Below are 21,124 nucleotides of genomic sequence, written 5' to 3' on the forward strand. Positions count from 1 at the left end.
GGCAGCAATGTTAGCTAAAACCTTAGGAAGCTTCCATTGATGGGCTTCTTCTCTGTCAAATACGTGGTCCTATACAACCAGTAGGAGAACCCCTTCCATTTCAATACAAAGAATTGAAGTATTAAACTATCACCATGACGATCACAGTGAGGATAAAATAAATTAGTGTCACGGTATGGATGTAGTTTTGAAGACCTACAATTATAGGCAGACCATGACTAAGTAACTTCCCTTGTATTGCTTGGAGTATGGCTGTAAAGGTGAATTTCATAACCATTTCAGCTGAAGTCTCGGAAAAGTCTTCCTTATATGATAATATAAAACAGAAAATGATATTATCCTGTGGGTCTGGCTTTCCAAGATCACAATGCATATTTAACCATATTTAAATCTTCAATATGGTTTTGTGGATCTCACAAAACCACTCTCATATAAGGTTGGCTCTTTGATGGGAAAAGTGTTTAAAATGTGTATTAATTGCCCTTAGCTTTGGTGGGTTATGAATTGGAAATCCAATCTGCAAACCAGCCCTAAGTAAAAGTTAATATAGCTCCAAAATAAACCTTTTTCAATACCTGTTACGAAGACCCATTTTTACTGCATTCAGACTCAGTCTGACTGTAAACTGTCTTACACTTTGCCAGAACTTAAAGTGTATCCTGATTGTGACATCATCCATGATATTCAAGCATAACATTTGAACTCACCAGGTTATCCCTGTGCCACATAATGCTCTGCAACTAAGTGGCACATAATGCTCTGCAACGAAGTAACCATCAGCCTGACTATCCAAGTGTGATGTTTAGTTTCAAACTCATAACCTACATCTGAAGAAGCATTTAGCATAACCTGAAAGTGTGCTTCCAGTATTAAGTGAAGAAACATCCAATAAAAGGTGCAATCTTACTTGCTGTGTGTATTAATGCTCACATATTAGTCTACTTTAAGGAGAGAATCAGCTAGTGTAATATTATTTTTGTTCAGATAAATCCTTGCCCTGATATCTTTCAGGCGCTAGGTCAAGACTTTCCTCTTCTCCCAGGCATTTAATGGCATTGAACGCGAAGTTTGTTTTTTAATGGACCCAAGAATTGTTGTTTTAAATGGATGCTGCTGTTTTTATGCTGTTGTTGTTACATCTCTGATGGTTTTTAAAGTGTGTGTGTGTGTATGTGTGTGTATATATATATATATATATATATATATATATATATATATATATATATAATGTTTACTGTTTTTAGCTTTTGTGAACTGCCCAGAGAGCTTCAGCTGTGGGGTGGTATATAAATGTAATAAAATAAATAAATAATAAACAATATCCTTGACTTGATATCTGCAGGTTTCCCCCCCCCCCAAAATCCTTTATTGGTCCCAATAATATGAAAGTCCAAATGCAATAATAATGTTTCCTAGACTTTAATCCAATCTCTTCCATGGAGCTTTTGGCTTAAGGCCTTAGTTCAAATCTGAAACAACAGAAACAAAGCCAATGTGCATGTGAGTACATTTGCCCACATTTGCCCTATATTACCCTGGCCTCTCTCTCCCTCTTGTCCAGTACTTGCTCCTCCACACACCCCACCCTGACCAAGCTTAGAATGAGTGTTTGGCCTGCTGTAGGGTTTTGGGTGGCTTGTTACCAATGGCAACAAGCCATCAGGTTCACACAACATGACAAGCCATGCTTTTGTTGTTTATTCGTTCAGTCGCTTCCGACTCTTCGTGACTTCATGGACCAGCCCACGCCAGAGCCACGCTGCCCAGGGGTAATTAGGCTAATCCTCCCACCATGAGACCGACACACACAGGGAAAGGAAATAAGCCATTGTGGCTTATTTGGCCTGCACCTCAGTCCTCCCTTATGTGCAAACCTGGCCATTCTATCCAAGCCTGCTAGCCACGATGATGTAATAGAACCTCTAGGTTCCGAGGCAGTATGGGCCAGGGGAGGGGAAAAAAAGTCAGGAAAGGGCAGTTCCAATTATGAAATGAAAGAGGCCGATGCCTTGGGTGGGCTGCCTTTTATAGGCACAGTCCCTCCCTACCTCACATGGTCTACATTTTGCCATGAGGGGTGCCTCTATTCTGCTCCTCCCCCTCGCAACAGCCGGCTTCCCACCCAAGTGCGGCCTGGTCTTTCTGTTTGAGTCCTTGGGCTCAGTTGAAGCAGCTGCGGGACAGATACAGATAAGGGGGAGGAGGGAGGGGGAGTTTACCTTGCCCTGCTGCCGCCGCCCATGCGGCGACAGCGGCAGAGCCAGGTAAGTGGGCAAGGGGGAGGGGGGGGTCTTACCTGCATCTGTCGTGGCCCATCACCAGCTTCACTAGAGCCCGCAGCTCAACCTGGAAGTGTAGGCCGCAAGATGGGCCTACAGTTCCAGGTTGAGCTGCGGGCTCTAGTGAAGCTGGCGATGGGCCAGGACAGACACAGGTAAGGGGGAGGAAGAAGGGGGCCTTACCTGGCGCCACCCCACAGTGCTGCGGAGCTCCGATTTGGAGCCGAAGCTCTGCAGCAGAGTGGAGCGGACCCTAGGCGGATCGAGGCGGAGCGGGCAGAATCCGCAATTTGCAGATCGGCAGCGGAGCGGAGTGGGGGGTCCGTGCACAGCCCTACTTGATTCTATAGTTACTCAAATTGTATCAGGTGCATATTAACAGCACCATTTTAATTATCCATTAAAATGGTTCTGCTAAGAGTTCATCTGTCGCTTAGACCTTCTCATTCATTCATAATCTATAATGGACAACTAATGTAATATCTTGTTTTCCATCAGGCTCTGTTCATGCAACCATGAACATGAACTAGTGCTGGGCAGAAAATATGGTTCATTCTTATTCCGAAGATACTTCTATGATACCATTCCATTGCTTGACTGAAACAGGTTTTCTGACGAATTTACTATTTCAATAATGTATGCAAGAATAGAAAATCCTGTTAAATCCTATTGCCCAACCCTAGTAATCTGAACTCCTTATAAATCTCCAATTAATTCTATGATCTATGCCTAATCATGATATGATCTTCATTTCTTATTCGAACGTATTCATAACTAAGGTGTCAAATGAAATCCATCTAAGAAATTTCACTCCTCAGATCTAAACTCCTAACACTTCTATCACATTCCTCAGAAAACATCTATTCCAGTGCCTCCAAATTTCTCCTTTTCTCTTAGGTTGAATTCAGTGGCAAGTTGGCACCTTGAGAATGTCAATTTCCACAGCCCAGTTGGAGGATTTTGCTAGTTTTGTTGAAACTTTTGCACCTGGGATGTCTGGAGTTTTTACCTAAGGAGGAATATTTGTGAAGGTCTCCAAATCACGCCAACTTAGACAGCAGAATAAAGCTCTAATGTGACATTACTACATTCACATTTTGTAAATATAGCATTTACCTGCAACAGTCAAACAGCGACCTGTGTTTTTCCTTATAGCCTTGTGTTATTATAATCAACAGCAAAACAAAGTTACTCCTCTCTAACTAATTAGTGTAATTGTGAACTCAGATTCTTCATCATCATCATCATCATCATCATCATCATTTCACTGAGGTAATGTCTGAAGAACCCCTTACTTTCCCCCTCACATTAAATTGTGTGATCATTAATGTGTAATTGTCATGTCTACAGAAGCCTACACACTGAAAGTTCAATGTCTACTGATAACTAAGGTTAAGATTTTATGTAATTTTGTTGGCTTGCTGTTTGTCAGTGCAAACCTTAAGATGAATTTTGAGATGAGTTGTTGTTTTTCCCTTAATTTTATTACAACTTTTTTATTATCAGCCTTCTCCTGCAACAGAAGAAGAAACTTCAGGGCAATGTACATAAACAATTTGTGCATTGAAGCCAAACATTTCCCCCCTAGAAACATTGCTAGGCTGGCCAGATCACATTACGCCAGTCCTTTTACAACTTCATTGGCTGCCAGTCCAGATCCGGGCCCAATTCAAAGTGTTGGTATTCACATTTGAAGACCTAAACAGTTTGAGGCCAGGTTATTTGAAGGAACGCCTCCTCCTCCTTTCATCGCCAGCTGAAGACCTTTTTATTCTCTCAGTATTTTAACATTTAATTTTAACTTAATTAATTTTACTGTTCTAACTCTGTATTTTAATCTTATATCAATTTTGCTACGTGGTTTTATCCTGGCTGGGCTTTTTATACTCTATTTTGTATTTGTGCTTTTAACCTGTTGGTTGTTTTATTATGGTTTTAATTTTTGTGAACCGCCCAGGGAGCTTCGGCTATTGGGCGGTATAAAAATGTAATCAAGAAATAAATTACCTCCATGTTCTTTCCACAAATTGTTTTATGCTTTTATCAACGGTTTTCAAGTCCACAGACCTTCTTTTTTTTAATCTTTGAGAAAGGTAATTAAGGGCCAAACTTTACTCTTGTTTACATTGGTGTAACTCCTGATCCATGCATAGCCGCAGAAAACTCACTCAAAAGAGATACCTGGCATACACCAATACAGGATAATCTAGGCATTTAATCATCAGAAAAGCAAGCAACAATGAAACAATAAACACTAACATTTATGTGGCCCTTGTCCTAAGTAATGCAAATGCTTTGTGTACATTATCAGAACAATCCTCACCACAACCTTGTTTTGTAGGCCACTATTGTCATCACCAAACTGCACATTACAGTGAAGCAGCTGAGTGACTCATTAGATTATGTCTCAGTTGGTATTTGAACTAAAGATATTTTAACTCTCATCTTGTGCCCCTAACTGCTATTGCCAATGCCCTTTCTTTTAATCTGCATTCTTCTGCTTTCACCTGTTGTCTTTCTGCCTGCGTGCCTGGTCTTGTCTTTCCCTTTTCCAAAGCACAATTTGACCATTGTTGTACTAATTCTATTTCAAGCACATTTGATGCAAAAACTTGTAACCAGAGGGAGACTTCAGCAGTGGCCTATTTCTTCTGCAAGGTAAGTTTCTAGTCATCCACACTTTCCATCAATTCTGATCCAGAGCAAAAACCACCACCTTCTTCACCTAGGTTTGAATCTGGCATCCATCAGTCAGCGCTTTGTAACCCTAACGTTTCTCTAGTATCGCAGTCCGATTTGAGCAGCAGCCTAGGAACCAGCCGCTACATGTTCAAAGTCTTGTATGTGATTAAAGGAGTCACTGCAAGAGACAATGGGCATTCTGGTTTCTTTGTGATACTAAGATCAGCTTCTTTACACACGATTTTTTCCAGGTAGTTTCTTCCTCTGCCTTTCTACTACATTTCATTATACAACCACTAGATTCCACTATGGTAAAGCGGAATTGCACAATTACACAAGTCTCTCCTTCCAATATTTCTAAATAACACCAGGCTTTCTTGTTAGGATCCCACCCCACCCTCCTCAATAATGGTTGCAAAGCACGGGAAAGGTCCTGGAGGATGACAACAGCATCATGCAAAGGATACACAAACTAATGTAAGTGATCAATCATGGGTGCCCAATGAACTCCTCCTGTAAAAACTGAAGGAACAAGAATAAATCCCCTTCTAGCCCTACCACTGACCCAAGGGCTGCTGCTCACTCATTTTTAAATCTTACATTTCAGTCACCGATGATGGCCTTCTAAAACACATCACCCTACTGAATTTGTTCTTAGAAAAGAACAGGGCATCTAAGCAGGATGACAGAGAGTTATCCGACAAGAAGTGAAAATCTTGGAGGCGTTTGGCTTTGCTGAACTCTGTCCTTAAAGCAACAGAAGGGACATATGAGAATTTCATTTTAGTTTGCTAAACATCAGAATGTGCCCCATTCACACCCCCAAATGGGAACATGAGCACATTCTTTGGGCAAAGCTCATTCTCCCATCCCTAAGCCTGAGGTCACACAGGAAGAAACACTGACGGATCCAAAATAAAAAAAATAAAAAAATAGCATCTTACCACTTTTCTGAGGATAGCACAGGGCAGCATTGGGCGTAGATAGCTTTCTCCATGAACGTTTGGTGGTCGTTGCTATGATTTGACCAGCAGAATCCATGTCCAGGAAGTGGACTTAACAGTGCAGTCCTGCGCCTATTCCTCCCAGGTAAGTCCTACTAGGTCTTACTCCCAGGTAAGAGCTCATAGGATTGAGATTTTAAGAACTGTTCTTCTGGCCTTAAGTCAGAAGAGCAGAGGAGCTTCTCCCACAGGACGGTGTAAAAGCCGGAACGGAACGGAACAGGCTGGAACAGCCCCATTATATTAAAAAAACCATACCAAAAACAGTGGCATGTGTTAGCAACACTTGAGAACAATATTTTAGGACTAAAACCATACCAATATTATATCACTATTCACCCCAAAACTCCCAAAACGACGTCCGGAACAGAATGGGATGGCCGGAACGGCCACTAGGGAACGAGCGATACCAACCAAACTCACCAGTCATGCATAACTAAATGGCAGGGATGCAATAAGCCACAAAAGTTGCCCCGAAACCACGTTCAGATACCCGTTCCGGGCAAAAAAACGTATTGCGCAAAACGGGCCGTAACGGCAGCTTCCCTATGAGATAAGTGAACCAAACTCACCAGATGCACATAACTAGGTGGGACAAATATAGAAAGCTCCAAAAGTTGCCCCGAAACCACGTTCAGATACCCGTTCCGGGCAAAAAAACGTATTGCGCAAAACGGGCCGTAACGGCAGCTTCCCTATGAGATAAGTGAACCAAACTCACCAGATGCACATAACTAGGTGGGACAAATATAGAAAGCTCCAAAAGTTGCCCCCAAACCACGTTCAGATACCCGTTCTGGGCAAAAACGTGTATTGTGCAAAACGGGCCGTAACGGCAGCTTCCCAATGAGGTAAGTGAACCAAACTCACCAGATGCACTTGACAAGGTGGGGCAAATATAGAAAGCTCCAAAAGTTGCCCCGAAACTACATTCAGATACCCGTTACGGGCAAAAACGCGTATTGCGCAAAACGGCCGTAACGGCAGCTTCCCAATGAGATAAGTGAACCAAACTCACCAGATGCACATGACAAGGTGGGACAAATATAGAAAGCTCCAAAAGTTGCCCCAAAACCACGTTCAGATACCCGTTCCGGGCAAAAACGCGTATTGCGCAAAAACAGCCGTAACGGCAGCTTCCCAATGAGATAAGTGAGCCAAACTCACCAGATGCACATAACTAGGTGGGACAAATATAGAAAGCTCCAAAAGTTGCCCCGAAACCACGTTCAGATACCCGTTCCGGGCAAAAACACGTATTGCGCAAAAAGGGCCGTAACGGCAGCTTCCCAATGAGGTAAGTGAACCAAACTCACCAGATGCACTTGACAAGGTGGGGCAAATATAGAAAGCTCCAAAAGTTGCCCCGAAACCACGTTCAGATACCCATTCCGGGCAAAAACGCTATTGCGCAAAACCGGCCGTAACGGCAGCTTCCCAATGAGATAAGTGAACCAAACTCACCAGATGCACATGACAAGGTGGGACAAATATAGAAAGCTCCCCCGAAACCACGTTCAGATACCCGTTCCGGGCAAAAACATGTATTGCACAAAACGGGCCGTAACGGCAGCTTCCCAATGAGATAAGTGAGCCAAACTCACCAGATGCACATAACTAGGTGGGACAAATATAGAAAGCTTCAAAAGTTGCCCCGAAACCACGTTCAGATACCCGTTCCGGGCAAAAACGCGTATTGCGCAAAAACGGCCGTAACGGCAGCTTCCCAATGAGGTAAGTGAACCAAACTCACCAGATGCACTTGACAAGGTGGGGCAAATATAGAAAGCTCCAAAAGTTGCCCCGAAACCACGTTCAGATACCCGTTCCGGGCAAAAACGCGTATTGCGCAAAAACGGCCGTAACGGCAGCTTCCCAATGAGGTAAGTGAACCAAACTCACCAGATGCACATAACTAGGTGGGACAAATATAGAACGCTCCAAAAGTTGCCTCAAAACCACGTTCAGATACCCGTTCCGGGCAAAAAAAGTGCTTTCTATATTTGTCCCACCTTGTCATGTGGATCTGGTGAGTTTGGTTCACTTATCTCATTGGGAAGCTGCCGTTACGGCCCGTTTTTGCGCAATACGTGTTTTTGCCCGGAACGGGTATCTGAACGTGGTTTCGGGGCAACTTTTGGAGCTTTCCATATTTGCCCCACCTAGTTATGTGCATCTGGTGAGTTTGGCTCACTTATCTCATTGGGAAGCTGTCGTTACGGCCCATTTTGTGCAATACGCGTTTTTGCCCGGAACGGGTACCTGAACGTGGTTTCGGGGCAACTTTTGGAGCTTTCCATATTTTCCCCACCTAGTTATGTGCATCTGGTGAGTTTGGCTCACTTATCTCATTGGGAAGCTGCCGTTACGGCCCGTTGTGCGCAATACGTGTTTTTGCCCCGAACGGGTATCTGAACGTGGTTTCGGGGCAACTTTTGGAGCTTTCTATATTTGCCCCACCTAGTTATGTGCATCTGGTGAGTTTGGCTCACTTATCTCATTGGGAAGCTGCCGTTACGGCCCATTTTGCGCAATACGCGTTTTTGCCCGGAACGGGTATCTGAACGTGGTTTCGGGGCAACTTTTGGAGCTTTCTATATTTGTCCCACCTTGTCATGTGCCTCTGGTGAGTTTAGTTCACTTACCTCATTGGGAAGCTGCCGTTACGGCCCTTTTTGCGCAATACACTTTTTTGCCCGGAACGGGTATCTGAACGTGGTTTTGAGGCAACTTTTGGAGCGTTCTATATTTGTCCCACCTTGTCATGTGCCTCTGGTGAGTTTGGTTCACTTACCTCATTGGGAAGCTGCCGTTACGGCCGGTTTTGTGCAATACGTGTTTTTGCCCAGAACGGGTATCTGAACGTGGTTTCGGGGCAACTTTTGGAGCTTTCTATATTTGTCCCACCTTGTCATGTGCATCTGGTGAGTTTGGTTCACTTATCTCATTGGGAAGCTGCCGTTACGGTCCGTTTTGCGCAATACACGTTTTTGCCCGGAACGGGTATCTGAACGTGGTTTCGGGGCAACTTTTGGAGCTTTCTATATTTGCCCCACCTTGTCATGTGCATCTGGTGAGTTTGGTTTACTTACCTCATTCGGAAGCTGCCGTTACGGCCGGTTTTGCGCAATATGCGTTTTTGCCCGGAAAGGGTATCTGAACGTGGTTTCGGGGCAACTTTTGTGGCTTATTGCATCCCTGCCATTTAGTTATGCATGACTGGTGAGTTTGGTTGGTATCGCTCGTTCCCTAGTGGCCGTTCCGGCCATCCCATTCTGTTCCGGACGTCGTTTTGGGAGTTTTGGGGTGAATAGTGATATAATATTGGCATGGTTTTAGTCCTAAAATATTGTTCTCAAGTGTTGCTAACACATGCCACTGTTTTTGGTATGGTTTTTTAATATAATGGGGCTGTTCCGGCCTGTTCCGTTCCGTTCCGGCTTTTACACTGTCCCGTCACATGTTGCTTTTTCCTTAAACACGTCTGCTTTGTGTTTAGGAACCAGGCTGTGTAACGCAGACATGAAGGCGCATTGCTTCATTGTTTATCACCTAAGTCCCCTGACTGGGCATTTTGAAAGGGTCAGGGTATACTCGGGACTTTTTGAAAGGTCCTTCCAAGGGCGCTTATCAGAGAACAGAATGCAACATTTTGTACTGGTTAGAGGCTGCCAAAATATGGCATTGTTTATTTAAGAATGGTTTTTGTTTATGGAACATGTATGGGACTTGTGATCAGTCACAGGAGGGAGGAGGGAAAAGTATGACTTCATCAGAGCAACTTTGATGAGTATAAAAGTATGCTGATGGGGATGATGGGGAGGAGAGTTCCGCCTTCAGCTTGCTGGGGGTGGGCTTCTCTCCTACACGTGCAGTTCTAATGAAGCCTCTGAATCTGGACCAGATTCGCGTCTTCCCTACTGGATAGAGGGAAATTTCCCTGACAATATAAATTAGCATATAAATTAGCAACCGTCCCCTTACGCCTCGTTGAATTTGGTTGATTTTGCTTACTTGGACGTTGGCATTCTGGACCATTTTCCGGAATATGGAGTATTGGCCACAATGGGGCCTGGAACGTGGGAGGAATGCTTTCAGCTTTGTGGCTGATTATATTCCTAACATACAGAGGGAGGCAATCCCTCCCTGATTGGTGAATTTGGTTGTTTCGTCTCTGTTCCAGCCCATTTCATTCTGGATGGATTTGGAGCATTATGGGGTTAATAATATTGCAAGGGTTTCAGTCAGTCCTAGCATATTGTTCTCAATTGTTTCTGGCACTTTGTTTCATTATTAGTATTTTAAATAAAGACGTTCTTCCGGCCCGGCTTTATTGACGATGCTGCGGACGCTTATGAACATCAACGCGAGGCCTGGGAAAGAAAGGGGGGCTCCCTCCGCATGCGCCTTGCCCCAACACAAGAGCCACAGGAAACCTCCAGGACCCTCCTGCGTCGGGCGCGTCTTTCTCGTCTAATTCCGGGCGGCCTTTCGTCGCACCCCGCCTCATTGTTACGGGAGGCGGAAGCGGAGCTGAAGGAGAGTAGGAGCCGCGGGGGAGAGAGGGAGGGGGCCGCAAGGTGGCCAGGTAACAGCCGCCCGGAAAGAAGTGACAGGTGGGTGGTTTGGTTAAGGGCCGATGGCGTTTACGTGGGGCCTCGGGGGGGTCGCGGGTGGCAGCGATAAGAAGTGTGTGGAGGGCATCGCGGGCAAGTAGGGTTCACGCATACACGAGTCTCTCCAAAGCGGCTGCAAAGTAGGGCGTCATCCCGGCCCCAACATGGGTCAGCAGGGGAAAAGCCGCCGCAACTAGGAGATTGCTGCCCCCCTTCTTTCTCCCCCACCCGCCAGGTCACTTGTAGGTCTAAGATCATTTCTTCTCGCCCGCTTCCGGAATACAAACGTTTTCAAGTTGCTCAGGGCCGTTGGGTGGAGCAGGATAGAAATGGCATCTGTTAATGGCAAAAATAAAGGCATCCGCGAGGGGAGGGTCGAGTTTTCCTCTCGGGGGGACTGCTTCTGCCTGTAGACCCTTCTTCGGTAACTACAGATTCGTTTCCTTTTTGTTGCTAAACCCTAGATTGAAACGAACGTGCTATGCTGGAATTGGAGTAAATCCGTTGTATTTTGTACATTTGAGAACAAGGTCGTTTTCAGAGGGAGGGTTCCTAGCGCTAGCAATCCAAAGGCAGGGCGGCTGCACAATAAAAGACTCCTCTGGCAACACCGCAAGTTTTTCAAGAAACTCCTGTCTCTTTCTACAGAGCACTTAAACAAGATTGGGTAGGGGGAATGGATGGCCGTCAGGAGACTGAGGGACACTGAAGTTAATGATGTATTAAATAGTGGTAACTAGCCATGAAATGATTTAACTTTTTTTTTTAATTAACTTTGATTCTTAACAGATTGATTACATTTATGTTCATTTCATGTTATAACCCCTCTAGGTCCTTGTGTCCTCTTCTTTAAAAACAACTGTTTGCATATTGTTTAGAGGAAGGAAATCTATTTATATGATGTCCACTAAATTTGTCAAGAAAGCAATGCTCTGATCCTCTTAAGTTTATAAATTTAAGAGACAATTCAAACACATGCAAAAAAAGATGTGGTAACAGTCCTCTCGTGACTGTAACATCTCACATTTAAGATCTGAATGGGGTTGCTTGTTTGCTCAACGTGCGAATTGTGCCCTACATTAAAATTACAACTTCAGATTGAATGCTTGGCTTGAAATTGCATGAGAAGCCCGAACACAGGATTGTGTATATTCTGCCCTTTAAAATTAAATTTAAAAATACCTGCAAAGATGTACAATGTTCTATAAAGGACTTAGCTGGTTTAGGCTGCAGTCCTGTACATTTATATACATTCTGTACCTAGGACTAAGCCTCATTGAAGTCAGTTGGACTTTGGAATGCATCTACAGCATTGCGATGAAAACAATGATTGAGGTTTTTAGCATTTCAGTTGCACAGATAATCAAACTGCCCCATCTATTTTTTAATTTTATTTATTTATTTATTACATTTATATACCGCCTCACAGCTGAAGCTCTCTGGGCGGTTCACATTTTGATTTTCTTTTTTTTAAAAGCCACCTTCTCTTTTCCTCTTCCAACAGATCAACATTATAATGCCCAGCCCTAGGAATAGCCCAAAGAGCAGTCGTGAGAGACGGGCTCATGGCAACAGGCTGGAGTTCCTATCTCTGACAAGTCCGAGGAGCCCAGCACCCCCAGAAAGTCCATCTCGTCGCAAGGACTCTACAGTCAGCACTGGCCCTCCACAGGCTCTACCCGAAGAAGACGGCATGAAGCTGAACCCGTCTTTTGTGGGTATTGCCCTGCGTTCCTTGTTGGCTGTTGATCTTTGGGCCTCTAAACAGCTGGGTGTGTGTGCTGGAGAGAATTCCTCTTGGGGCGGTGCCCGCCCTCTCATGAAGGTTATAGAAGTCTCAGGACATGGCATTCCTTGGCTAGCAGGTACATTGTATGGGCTCTGTAGAAGTGGCAGCTCAGCAGGCCGTGAGGTGTTGTTCAACCTGCTCTTTGGTAAGAGCTCCCTTTACCTTACCCAGGAGGGCTCTTCGGTCCCCATTTTTTTTATTCATTGTGTCATTTGATATTGCTGTGACTGGCCCTATTGTCAGGGTATTAGGGAGAATTGCTTAGAGATAAGGTTGTATCCCCCCTTCCTTAACGTGCATTTATGGGAATAATCTCCCATTGCCAGGGCTGGGCAGAGTGAGGGGGGGCAGTTGGCATGGGCCTAAGATTTTGAGGGGGCCTATTCCGAGTCCCCCTGGGCAAAGTTGCTTGATTTTTCTGTTGTTGATGATGAATTTGCCCAAAGAAAAGTAGGTAAAGCATGTCTGAATGTGAAGAATTGATGTCTTATATACATATTGAATAAAAGTGCTTGCCGTTACCTTTTTTATAAATCGTTCTAGTTCATATGTATTTAAAACTGATTAAAGAATACTTAATGAGCAGTTTGAAATGGGGCCTATATTTCCTATCTGGCCCAAACCTATTACCAGCTTTGCCCTGCCCTGACGATTGCAGTGGTTTCTGCTCACATATTTGAAGATACCCTTATCTGCTAATGAAATGTGTGTTTGTATAACCAGAAAGATGTTAGGACTGTCATAAATATGTTTTGACATTGGTCTACTGTTACTAATATTTATTGTATCACATTTAATACTGAGCTATTTTTTTTCCAGTTCTGGAAAAGCACTGGGAAAAATTGAACATGTTTCAGATATTCATTAATATGTAGAGCTAAAACTTCTGGTTCATTTTACTGCTGGAAGATGGGGCTGCAAGGAAGGAGAATAAAAAGGCTCTTGGGTGATATTGCTTTTTGAAGTTGTGCTGTCTACATAAGGGACACCAGATTTAGTTTGATAGTAACAGCTTCTTGGCTTATTTAATTTGATACCTATGGGCATTCTACATAGTAAACCCAACTCTGCTTAATTGGCTTCCCTACCTCACCCACCCACCCCAATCTAGAATACTGAAAATTGAAGTTCTCAGGGTTGGGTTGCTATGACAGTTGAATAAATTTATGTTTCTAATTTTGATGTGAAAACAATAATGAATCCTGTGGCATCTTAAAGGTTAACCAAAGTATTGTGGCCTAACCATCCATGCATCTGGCAAGTGGCCATTGGCTTATAGATTTGCTGGTCCCTAAGGTTTGTTGTTTACAGTGTTACTCTTTAAAATACCTGAAAGTTCTTTATTCACCTTGTCTCACAGCTCTGGTGCTCGATCTAGTTTTGGTGGCAGCAGTAAAAGGACTGATAAAAAGAAGGCGCCCAGCCCACAACAGAATGGACATGTTTGCCACTATCTCCGTGGACAAATATTCCTTTCCATCAGGCCATGCTACCAGAGCCGCCATGGTTTGCAGATTTATTCTACATCATCTTGTATTGGCTCTCCCTCTGCGGGTGCTGGTGGTACTTTGGGCCTTCATAGTGGGAATCTCCCGAGTCTTGCTAGGCAGACACAATGTAACAGATGTGATCTTTGGGCTAATAATGGGCTACATGCAGTACAGCATAGTGGAGTACTTCTGGTTGTCACCTGTCAGTGCTCCTGCTCTCTTTACATTGTGGAGTTGATGGTCCATAATAGAACAGGTCTATTTGTGCAAATACAAACAATAAAAATATCATGCTTCATCTGATCAGCAAGATGGATGGGAAGGACCAGAAAAAATCTTCTTAAGGGGATGATGTGAGCTGCTTTGGCTCATCTTGAAGGGTTAATTGGTGCATTTTGCTTTCTGAATATCTATCAATATGTTTTATGGGCTGGAGCATGAACCAACCAATAAAACTGCACAAACAATCCCATTGTATGTTTGAGGTGACAAACACTGGAACTCTAATGCAACTCTGGAGCCAATTAGCCAGTCATACCATTCTTATCTTTCATAGGATTTTTGATTAGCAACAGTACTGTGAACTGGTAAAAAAAATCTCAGTGTGCCTGTAGCAAAACCATTTTACTGGTAGCATCACACAATTTTTATACTATGTTTTTCTGATAGATATTGTATCAAGGCAGTTTTATAAGCTGTATGTATTCCAATTGGTGTTGTTGGCCTGTCTTATTTGTAATAATGGCATGTCTTGTGACTCTTTGACTATTCTAACTTGTGTGCAGAGCTGACAGGCTTTCATTTTCTGGACCCCTCTCTCCAGCAGAGTTTTAAAGCTTTATTTCATGGATGGATCTGTCCTAGCTATTGATCATGCCTGCATTTTTCAGTAGTTTCTGTCATACAGCTGCATCCTACCAAAAATATGAAGGGACTTCCATCTTTAAAAATATATATATTGGAAGTTTTGGGGGAAGGGAGTGGATCAATTCACACCTGGGCTGGAGGAGTAAAAGGGTTTCCTCCACATTTTCTTTCCTGTTTCATTTCTCCCAGGCATTCCCATCTCTTGCTCTAAGTAATCTTTGTTAAATATTAACAATTTCATAAATCCCAGTTTTTCAATTTGATACTCCTTTTTTTGCTGCAAGAGCTCTTACCTGTCTTTCAAAGTGCATTATAATATTTGTGATGCAGGTTTTAGATGAAATGCCCATTTGTAAATGACCATTCATTTTCCAGAATGGTAGCTTCTTTAGAGTTTGCAATATCAGTGCAGCAGGATCTTGCTCTAAGTCCAAGGACAAAGGTGTTGATTTTCTGTTAGACTGAAGTGCCTTTGTGTTACCGATAACATGGAAGAAATGGAAACTGGTGTTGGGAAAACTGTTTGCTAAAGCTGTACTTATTACAGGCTTAATACTGCCTGAACAATCAAATCAATTTATGCAGGGAGGGAGTCTTTCCAGGAGAAGTGTGTAGCTGAAGAATCTAGTGCTTCACACATCTTATTTTCCAAAAGTGTAATCAAAGGTAGTTGCTTCAAGGAGCTCTAAAGTATGACTTCTTTCGTGGCCCCAAAATGTAGATGAAAGGATAATGGATTAAAGGGAGTTTATTGTAGTGCCCTTCTGCTGTGATGGGTAACCTTAATATATTTATAGTCCTGAATGCAACTCTGTGAAAAGCACTGTGATGTCCAAAAAACAGTGTGAGTATCTTACCTGTCTCTCACGCCTCCAACAGTGCAACTGCCCATGTGCAGCTGAACAGTGTTGTTAGCAAACTTATGTCTTTTACATGCAGCCCTAAGTATAAGGCAATCCTAAGTGATGTCAAAAGCTTCCTCATGCTTTACAGTGCCATCCTAGCCCAGTCTACTCAGAAATATGTCTCACCGTGTTTAGTGGGACTTACTCTGAGCTAAGTGTGTATAGAATTGCACCTTTAAACATGTATTCAACATAGATTTATTTAACTTTTTAAAGGCAGATTTTCATAGAACTTGTTATTTCCTAGAAGCTATGGAAAAGCTGTTTTCCATAATATTTTTAACAGATTTTGTTTCCCCAAAGTATGTGCTAATCACTCTACAAGAGGATCGAGTGGATTTCAAGTTTCTCAGGCTAGTTTGCTACTTACTGGAACCCCAGGATCCACTAAACACAGCTTGGTACAAAAGACACACAGTAGAATTAAATAATGCCAAGCCCAGGAATTAATTTTGAGTTCCAGAACTGCATGTAGCTGAGACTTTCCATGCAAAATTCACCCATGGTTACCTTAAGCTGTCTTGCTTTCAGCAGAACCATTTAGGAGGGCAGGGGGAAGAGGGTCATTTTGTTGTTGCTATTATTAAAAGATTAGGAGTTCGAAATCCTTGCTGATCTACTACAAATCATCCCGAGATCTACCAGTTATTGTGTGTCTTCAGTGTTGTTACGATTAACTTTGGCATCAAAAATAAAGTGACTTGCCGAAGCTTAACTTTCCCAGTTTAAGAAATAAGGTTTTTTGTTGCCTGGTAAAGTTGCTTGAAAGAAATGTTATATAACTTTACAATATAACGGGTTTTTATTATGTAGTGTATGACATAAATCTATATTATATATTGCTTTACCTTCTGTTCTGAAGTTCTGTTTAAAATGTGTGTTTTCCCTCTCTATATTCCCCATTGTGTTATAACTATTAAATTGTAACTCTTTATACTGGTTGGGTATTCCAATCTCAATGCCAGTTTTCCTGGAGCTTAAACCCATAAAAGGTTATGACTGGCTGGCCTATGTTGGGTTTCCCGTCTAATTTTTTGATGTTCTACAAATGGTCTTGCCCCATTCCTAGCTGATTATGTATTGGCTCCATGGAGAAGAAAGGTATGCTCAGTTGGAATGCAGCCCTTGCCTGATGAAGGCCACTAACATTTACTGCAAGTAAAATGCTAATGTGAAAATGTGTTTGTTCTAGTAAAAATTCAGCTTACCAGGCACTATAAGGCTCGTGCCAAAGTATTGTTTTAAACTATAGCTCTAAGCACTCTGTCAGAGTGGCATAGTACAATTGCAGTGTAGATTTCGTGTTGTGTGTTTTATATATTTGTTGCCATATGGGGAGAAGTTGCTGTTCTATAAACTATGTATGTGGCTCAGTCAGTAAAGCCTAACTGGCAGTTAGGTTATTATACTGTGATAGTGTTTCTCTAACGGCATTAACCTGCTAGTGTGTGCTTGTCTCTTGTTTCAACTCTGCTTGTGCTGGCAAAGTCATCTGAGAATCAGGCTGCATATCTTAGAGGAATTATCACTAAAAATGTAGCTGATAAAATCACTCTTTCTGGCATTAGCTTTCATAGTGATTTCTAACAATGGAATTGTATATTCACTTACGTACATAGCACGCTCTTTTCCTGTACTGTATCAATATCTGTCTTTAATATTAAAGTGTTGAAAATTTATTTTAATATTTGCCTGGTTGTTTTAATATATGCCTTACGTTCATAAGGAGGGGGAAAGCATCCATAAACAACCAGGTGCAACAGGTGAAGGAACTGTGTCATTGAAAGCCGCACTTGTCCCTGCTACTTTACTGTCTTTTGGGGGCTGCCTTTGCCTGTTTTGCCACGGAAATGGGGAAAATGGTTCACCTGTCAAGGGGTAGGCAGGTGGACCATCTCCCATCTTCCACTAGATTGCTTTCCCCCCATGTTTTCTCAGTGGGAGAATAAAATGTAAAACTAAGTTGTTACACACAAGACTGAGTTGAGACAAATCCTCTTGACCCAGCCTTTCCATCCTACTTTACATGTGTCTGCAGAGAACAGAAGAATGGGATATTTGAGCACAGGTAGACTGACAGGAGTTCTGTGTATATTGGATAATGGAGAATCATATAAAAACTTGTGAGGGGCACGTAGTTACTGAGGAGCTTGGTCTTGCCACCATTTTAAAGTATGCCTCACAACTTTGAATCTAAAATCTCCATGCTGTCCAGGGAGGCCAAGCAAGAGCTTAGGATCAACCATGGCAATGAAGCTGCAATTAGTATTTGCTGACCTATAACCTAATTAAATCGCAAGCTGCAACCCTTGCTGATATGCAAAGGTATGGGAACTCTGGAATGTGCCGATACCTCTCTAATTCTCTGGTCACTAATTTAATCAAGTTACCTATCCTGAATTGGCCAATCTAGAGCCATAAGGAGGGGGAAACCTCACATAGGAAATGTTGCTGCTATTGATAAACACATTGGCAGTTGTAAATGGCCATTAAGGTTAGGAACTGTCTATCCCCCTCCCACCCACCCCATCCCTGTGTTTGCACATAGAATTGTTGTTGCAGCCAAGATTGGGAAGTAGATCATCCTAGATGGTAAACTGGTACCCTCCAGATGTTTTAAACTACAACTCATATAAGCCCCAGCAAGCATGGCCAGTATGCAGGGAATGTGAGAGATGTAGTGGGACAGCAGGGTTGCCTATCCACATCTTTCAGTTTTACAGCTATTTCAGGCTTGTAGGATCTACTTTGTTTTATAATTGAACCCTCAACCAGAGCCAGCTGCAAAAGACATACACTTCAGATTAAAGGATTTTGAGCCCAGGAATTTGTTTCAAGTACAAGGACTGGACTGAGGTCACAGAATCCTTTCACAGAAAAATCCATTCCTGGTTTTATCTTAAGCTTTTTTCAGTTCAGCAGTACAATTTAGGGGAGAAAAGTCACTTTGTCGCTGCTGCTGCTGCTAAACAACTGGGAGTCAGAAATCTTTGCCAATCTATTGCAAAACACCCAGAGATGGATCAGTGCCAGAGATCTATCCAGATCAATAAAATGAGAGTTTAGGAGTCTAGACATTCTTAAACCTTCTCTCCCTATTTCAGTTTTTTTTTTTTTAAAAAAAAAAAACACCTTCAATGTAGGCAGCTATTCTGGCAAAGGTATTTTCTTATATTTACGTTGAGTTCTGCAAAGGTTGGGAAATGAGCATGGGAGAAGTCTCCCTGGTAATTATATGTCTATTAGCCTATTGGATTGGACATCAAAATTGTCTACATGTTGACTTTTGACAATTAGAAGAATGGGTTAAATGTCCAGTGTTACTTCTGAACAGGAAAGCTTCAGGAACAGGTAATACAGTTCAGCGTTACAGAGCCTGTGTTCTGAATTTTCTGTTTTCAAATAAGGGTCAATCTCACCTGCCTTTCTTGCTCCCTGCTGACTGAGGGACAGCTCCAGGTGAAACCTGAAAACATCAAAGCACCTGTTAGAGTTTTTTTCTGCTTGCACACCAGTAAGGTTTTAGTATTGAAAGAAACTTGTGTCTTTATTGAAAGAGTGGCCACAGCAGGAAGGAGAAGCTCTAAGACTGGTTTTTGTTTTGCTTTGAAAGTGTCATAGATTTCAGGTTCCCTGCCATCTTACTGCAGCCAGCCAATGGCAAGAGAACTGGTGAAGTGGTGACATCTTGTCAGGCATCCGTTGCCAAGTGTTGATAGAGGGGGTAGGGTGGGGGACACTGAACCAACATGAGGTGAAACAAATTGCGATTTGTTTGACATAACAGTGTGATGTGACTGCAAAAAAAGCATATGCTGTTTGGGGCTGTATTAATAGATGTATAGCTTCCAAATCATGTGAGGTGCTGGTTCCCCTCCATTTGGCACTGATTAGGCATCATCTTGAGTGCTGCATGCAGTTCTGGGCACCACCTTCAAGAAGGATGCAGACAAGCTGGAGCATGTTCAGAGGAGGGCAACCAGGATGATCAGGGGTCTGGAAACAAAGCCCTATGAGAAGAGACTGAAAGAACTGGGCATGTTTAGCCTTGAGAAGACAGAGGAAAGACATGATAGCACTCTTCAAGTACTTGAAAAGCAGTCACACAGAGGAAGGCCAGGAGTGACATAGAATAATGGGCTCAAGTTTCCAGATACTGGCTGGACATAAAGGAAAACTTCCTGACTGTTAGAGCAGTAAGACAATGGAACCAATTACTTAGAGAGGTTGTGGGCTCTCCCACACTAGAAGCATTAATGATGCAGCTGGACAGCCATCTGTCAGGTATGCTTTAAGGTGGATTCCTGCATTGAGCAAGGGGTTGGACTCAATGGCCTTATAGGCCCCTTCCAACTCTACTATTCTAGGATGATCTGTGAGCAGGATCCTGTCTTCTCCAACAACCTATAGTTAAGCACTGTGTCCAAACATGGCCAGTAAGAACTTTCATGATGGATCTGTCTGGTCTCCATATTGTCCAGCATTCGGTTTCCAACACTGGACAGACAAATGCCTTAATGGAGTGAAGAAATAGAGTATGATGGTAGCAGCTCTGCAGTGTTTCTTTCCAGTGTTTGATCTTCAGAAGTTCATTGCCTCTGGACACTTAAGTACTATTTAGCTATCATGGCTAATAGCCTTTGATAGACAGATCTTCCATGTTTTTGTCTTATTCTTTTAAAAATGTCTAAACTAATGGCTTTCTTGTGGCAGTGAATTATATAACTTATTATATGAAGAATCACATCCTTTTGCCAGTGCTTAACTGTACTGTTTTAGAATTATGAAAGGAGGAGAAAAAATAACTAAAAGCCTGAAGTGCTTTATTTCGTAGAGATCCCCTTAGTCATTTTAATTCTCATATATCTAGGATTCTAGATAAAGCATTTCTTAATAGAAGGCATTGAAGGCAGACAATGGAGTTATTCACACACGATTATGTTTAATACACATATGTCATGATAGTTGATGCATCTGTTTATGTGCATCACATGTTCTTACAGTGGGTGTCTTCGTACCCAATAAAAGCATTCTTTCAACTGAGGAACATGTACAGAAGCTAACAGCTACAAGCCAGTTGCCAACATCCCCTTCTGGGATAAGGTCTTCAAGCGGGTGGTTGTCTGTGAACTTTAAAATCCCTCAAAAGAAATTGATTATCTAAATCAGGAGGGTAACTAGTGGCCCTCCAGATATTTTGGCCTACAACCCTTTTCATGCCTCACCATTGGCTGTGCTGGTTAGAGCTGATGGAAAAATTGTTAACAGGAACTGGTCAATATGATCATATTACCCAGTGGTCTGCTCTACACTGGCTTCCTGTTGTTTATGGGCTCAATTCAGACTGCTGCTATTAACTTTTAAAGCCCTAAATGCTTCCCATATATACCTGCCCAGACCCTAAGATCATCTTCAGCCCTCTCTGCCCCCAACCCCACCAAATAATATGAGATGAATGGCTGGGGGGCGGGTACAAAGAGCCTTTGTGGAAT

At 42.7% G+C, this 21,124-nt stretch overlaps 1 protein-coding gene and 1 long non-coding RNA gene across 2 annotated transcripts in view; both read left to right on the forward strand.

The window, feature by feature from the left end:
• Nucleotides 1-21,124, forward strand: part of LOC134403317 (uncharacterized) — a 387,709-nt gene that overhangs the window by 225,280 nt on the left and 141,305 nt on the right. The gene's annotated exons all lie outside the window — the stretch shown is intronic.
• The window catches only part of LOC134403141 (flavin-containing monooxygenase 5-like), a 149,704-nt gene continuing 140,665 nt past the window's right edge, over nt 12,086-21,124 (forward strand). Inside the window, exon 1 of the mRNA XM_063133252.1 lies at nt 12,086-12,295. Within this exon, the coding sequence (XP_062989322.1) occupies nt 12,098-12,295 (198 nt within the window). The 5' untranslated portion in view covers nt 12,086-12,097. The remainder of the gene's footprint in view (nt 12,296-21,124) is intronic.

The sequence above is a fragment of the Elgaria multicarinata genome, chromosome 1 (assembly GCF_023053635.1).
Source record: "Elgaria multicarinata webbii isolate HBS135686 ecotype San Diego chromosome 1, rElgMul1.1.pri, whole genome shotgun sequence".
Classification (NCBI taxonomy): domain Eukaryota; kingdom Metazoa; phylum Chordata; class Lepidosauria; order Squamata; family Anguidae; genus Elgaria; species Elgaria multicarinata.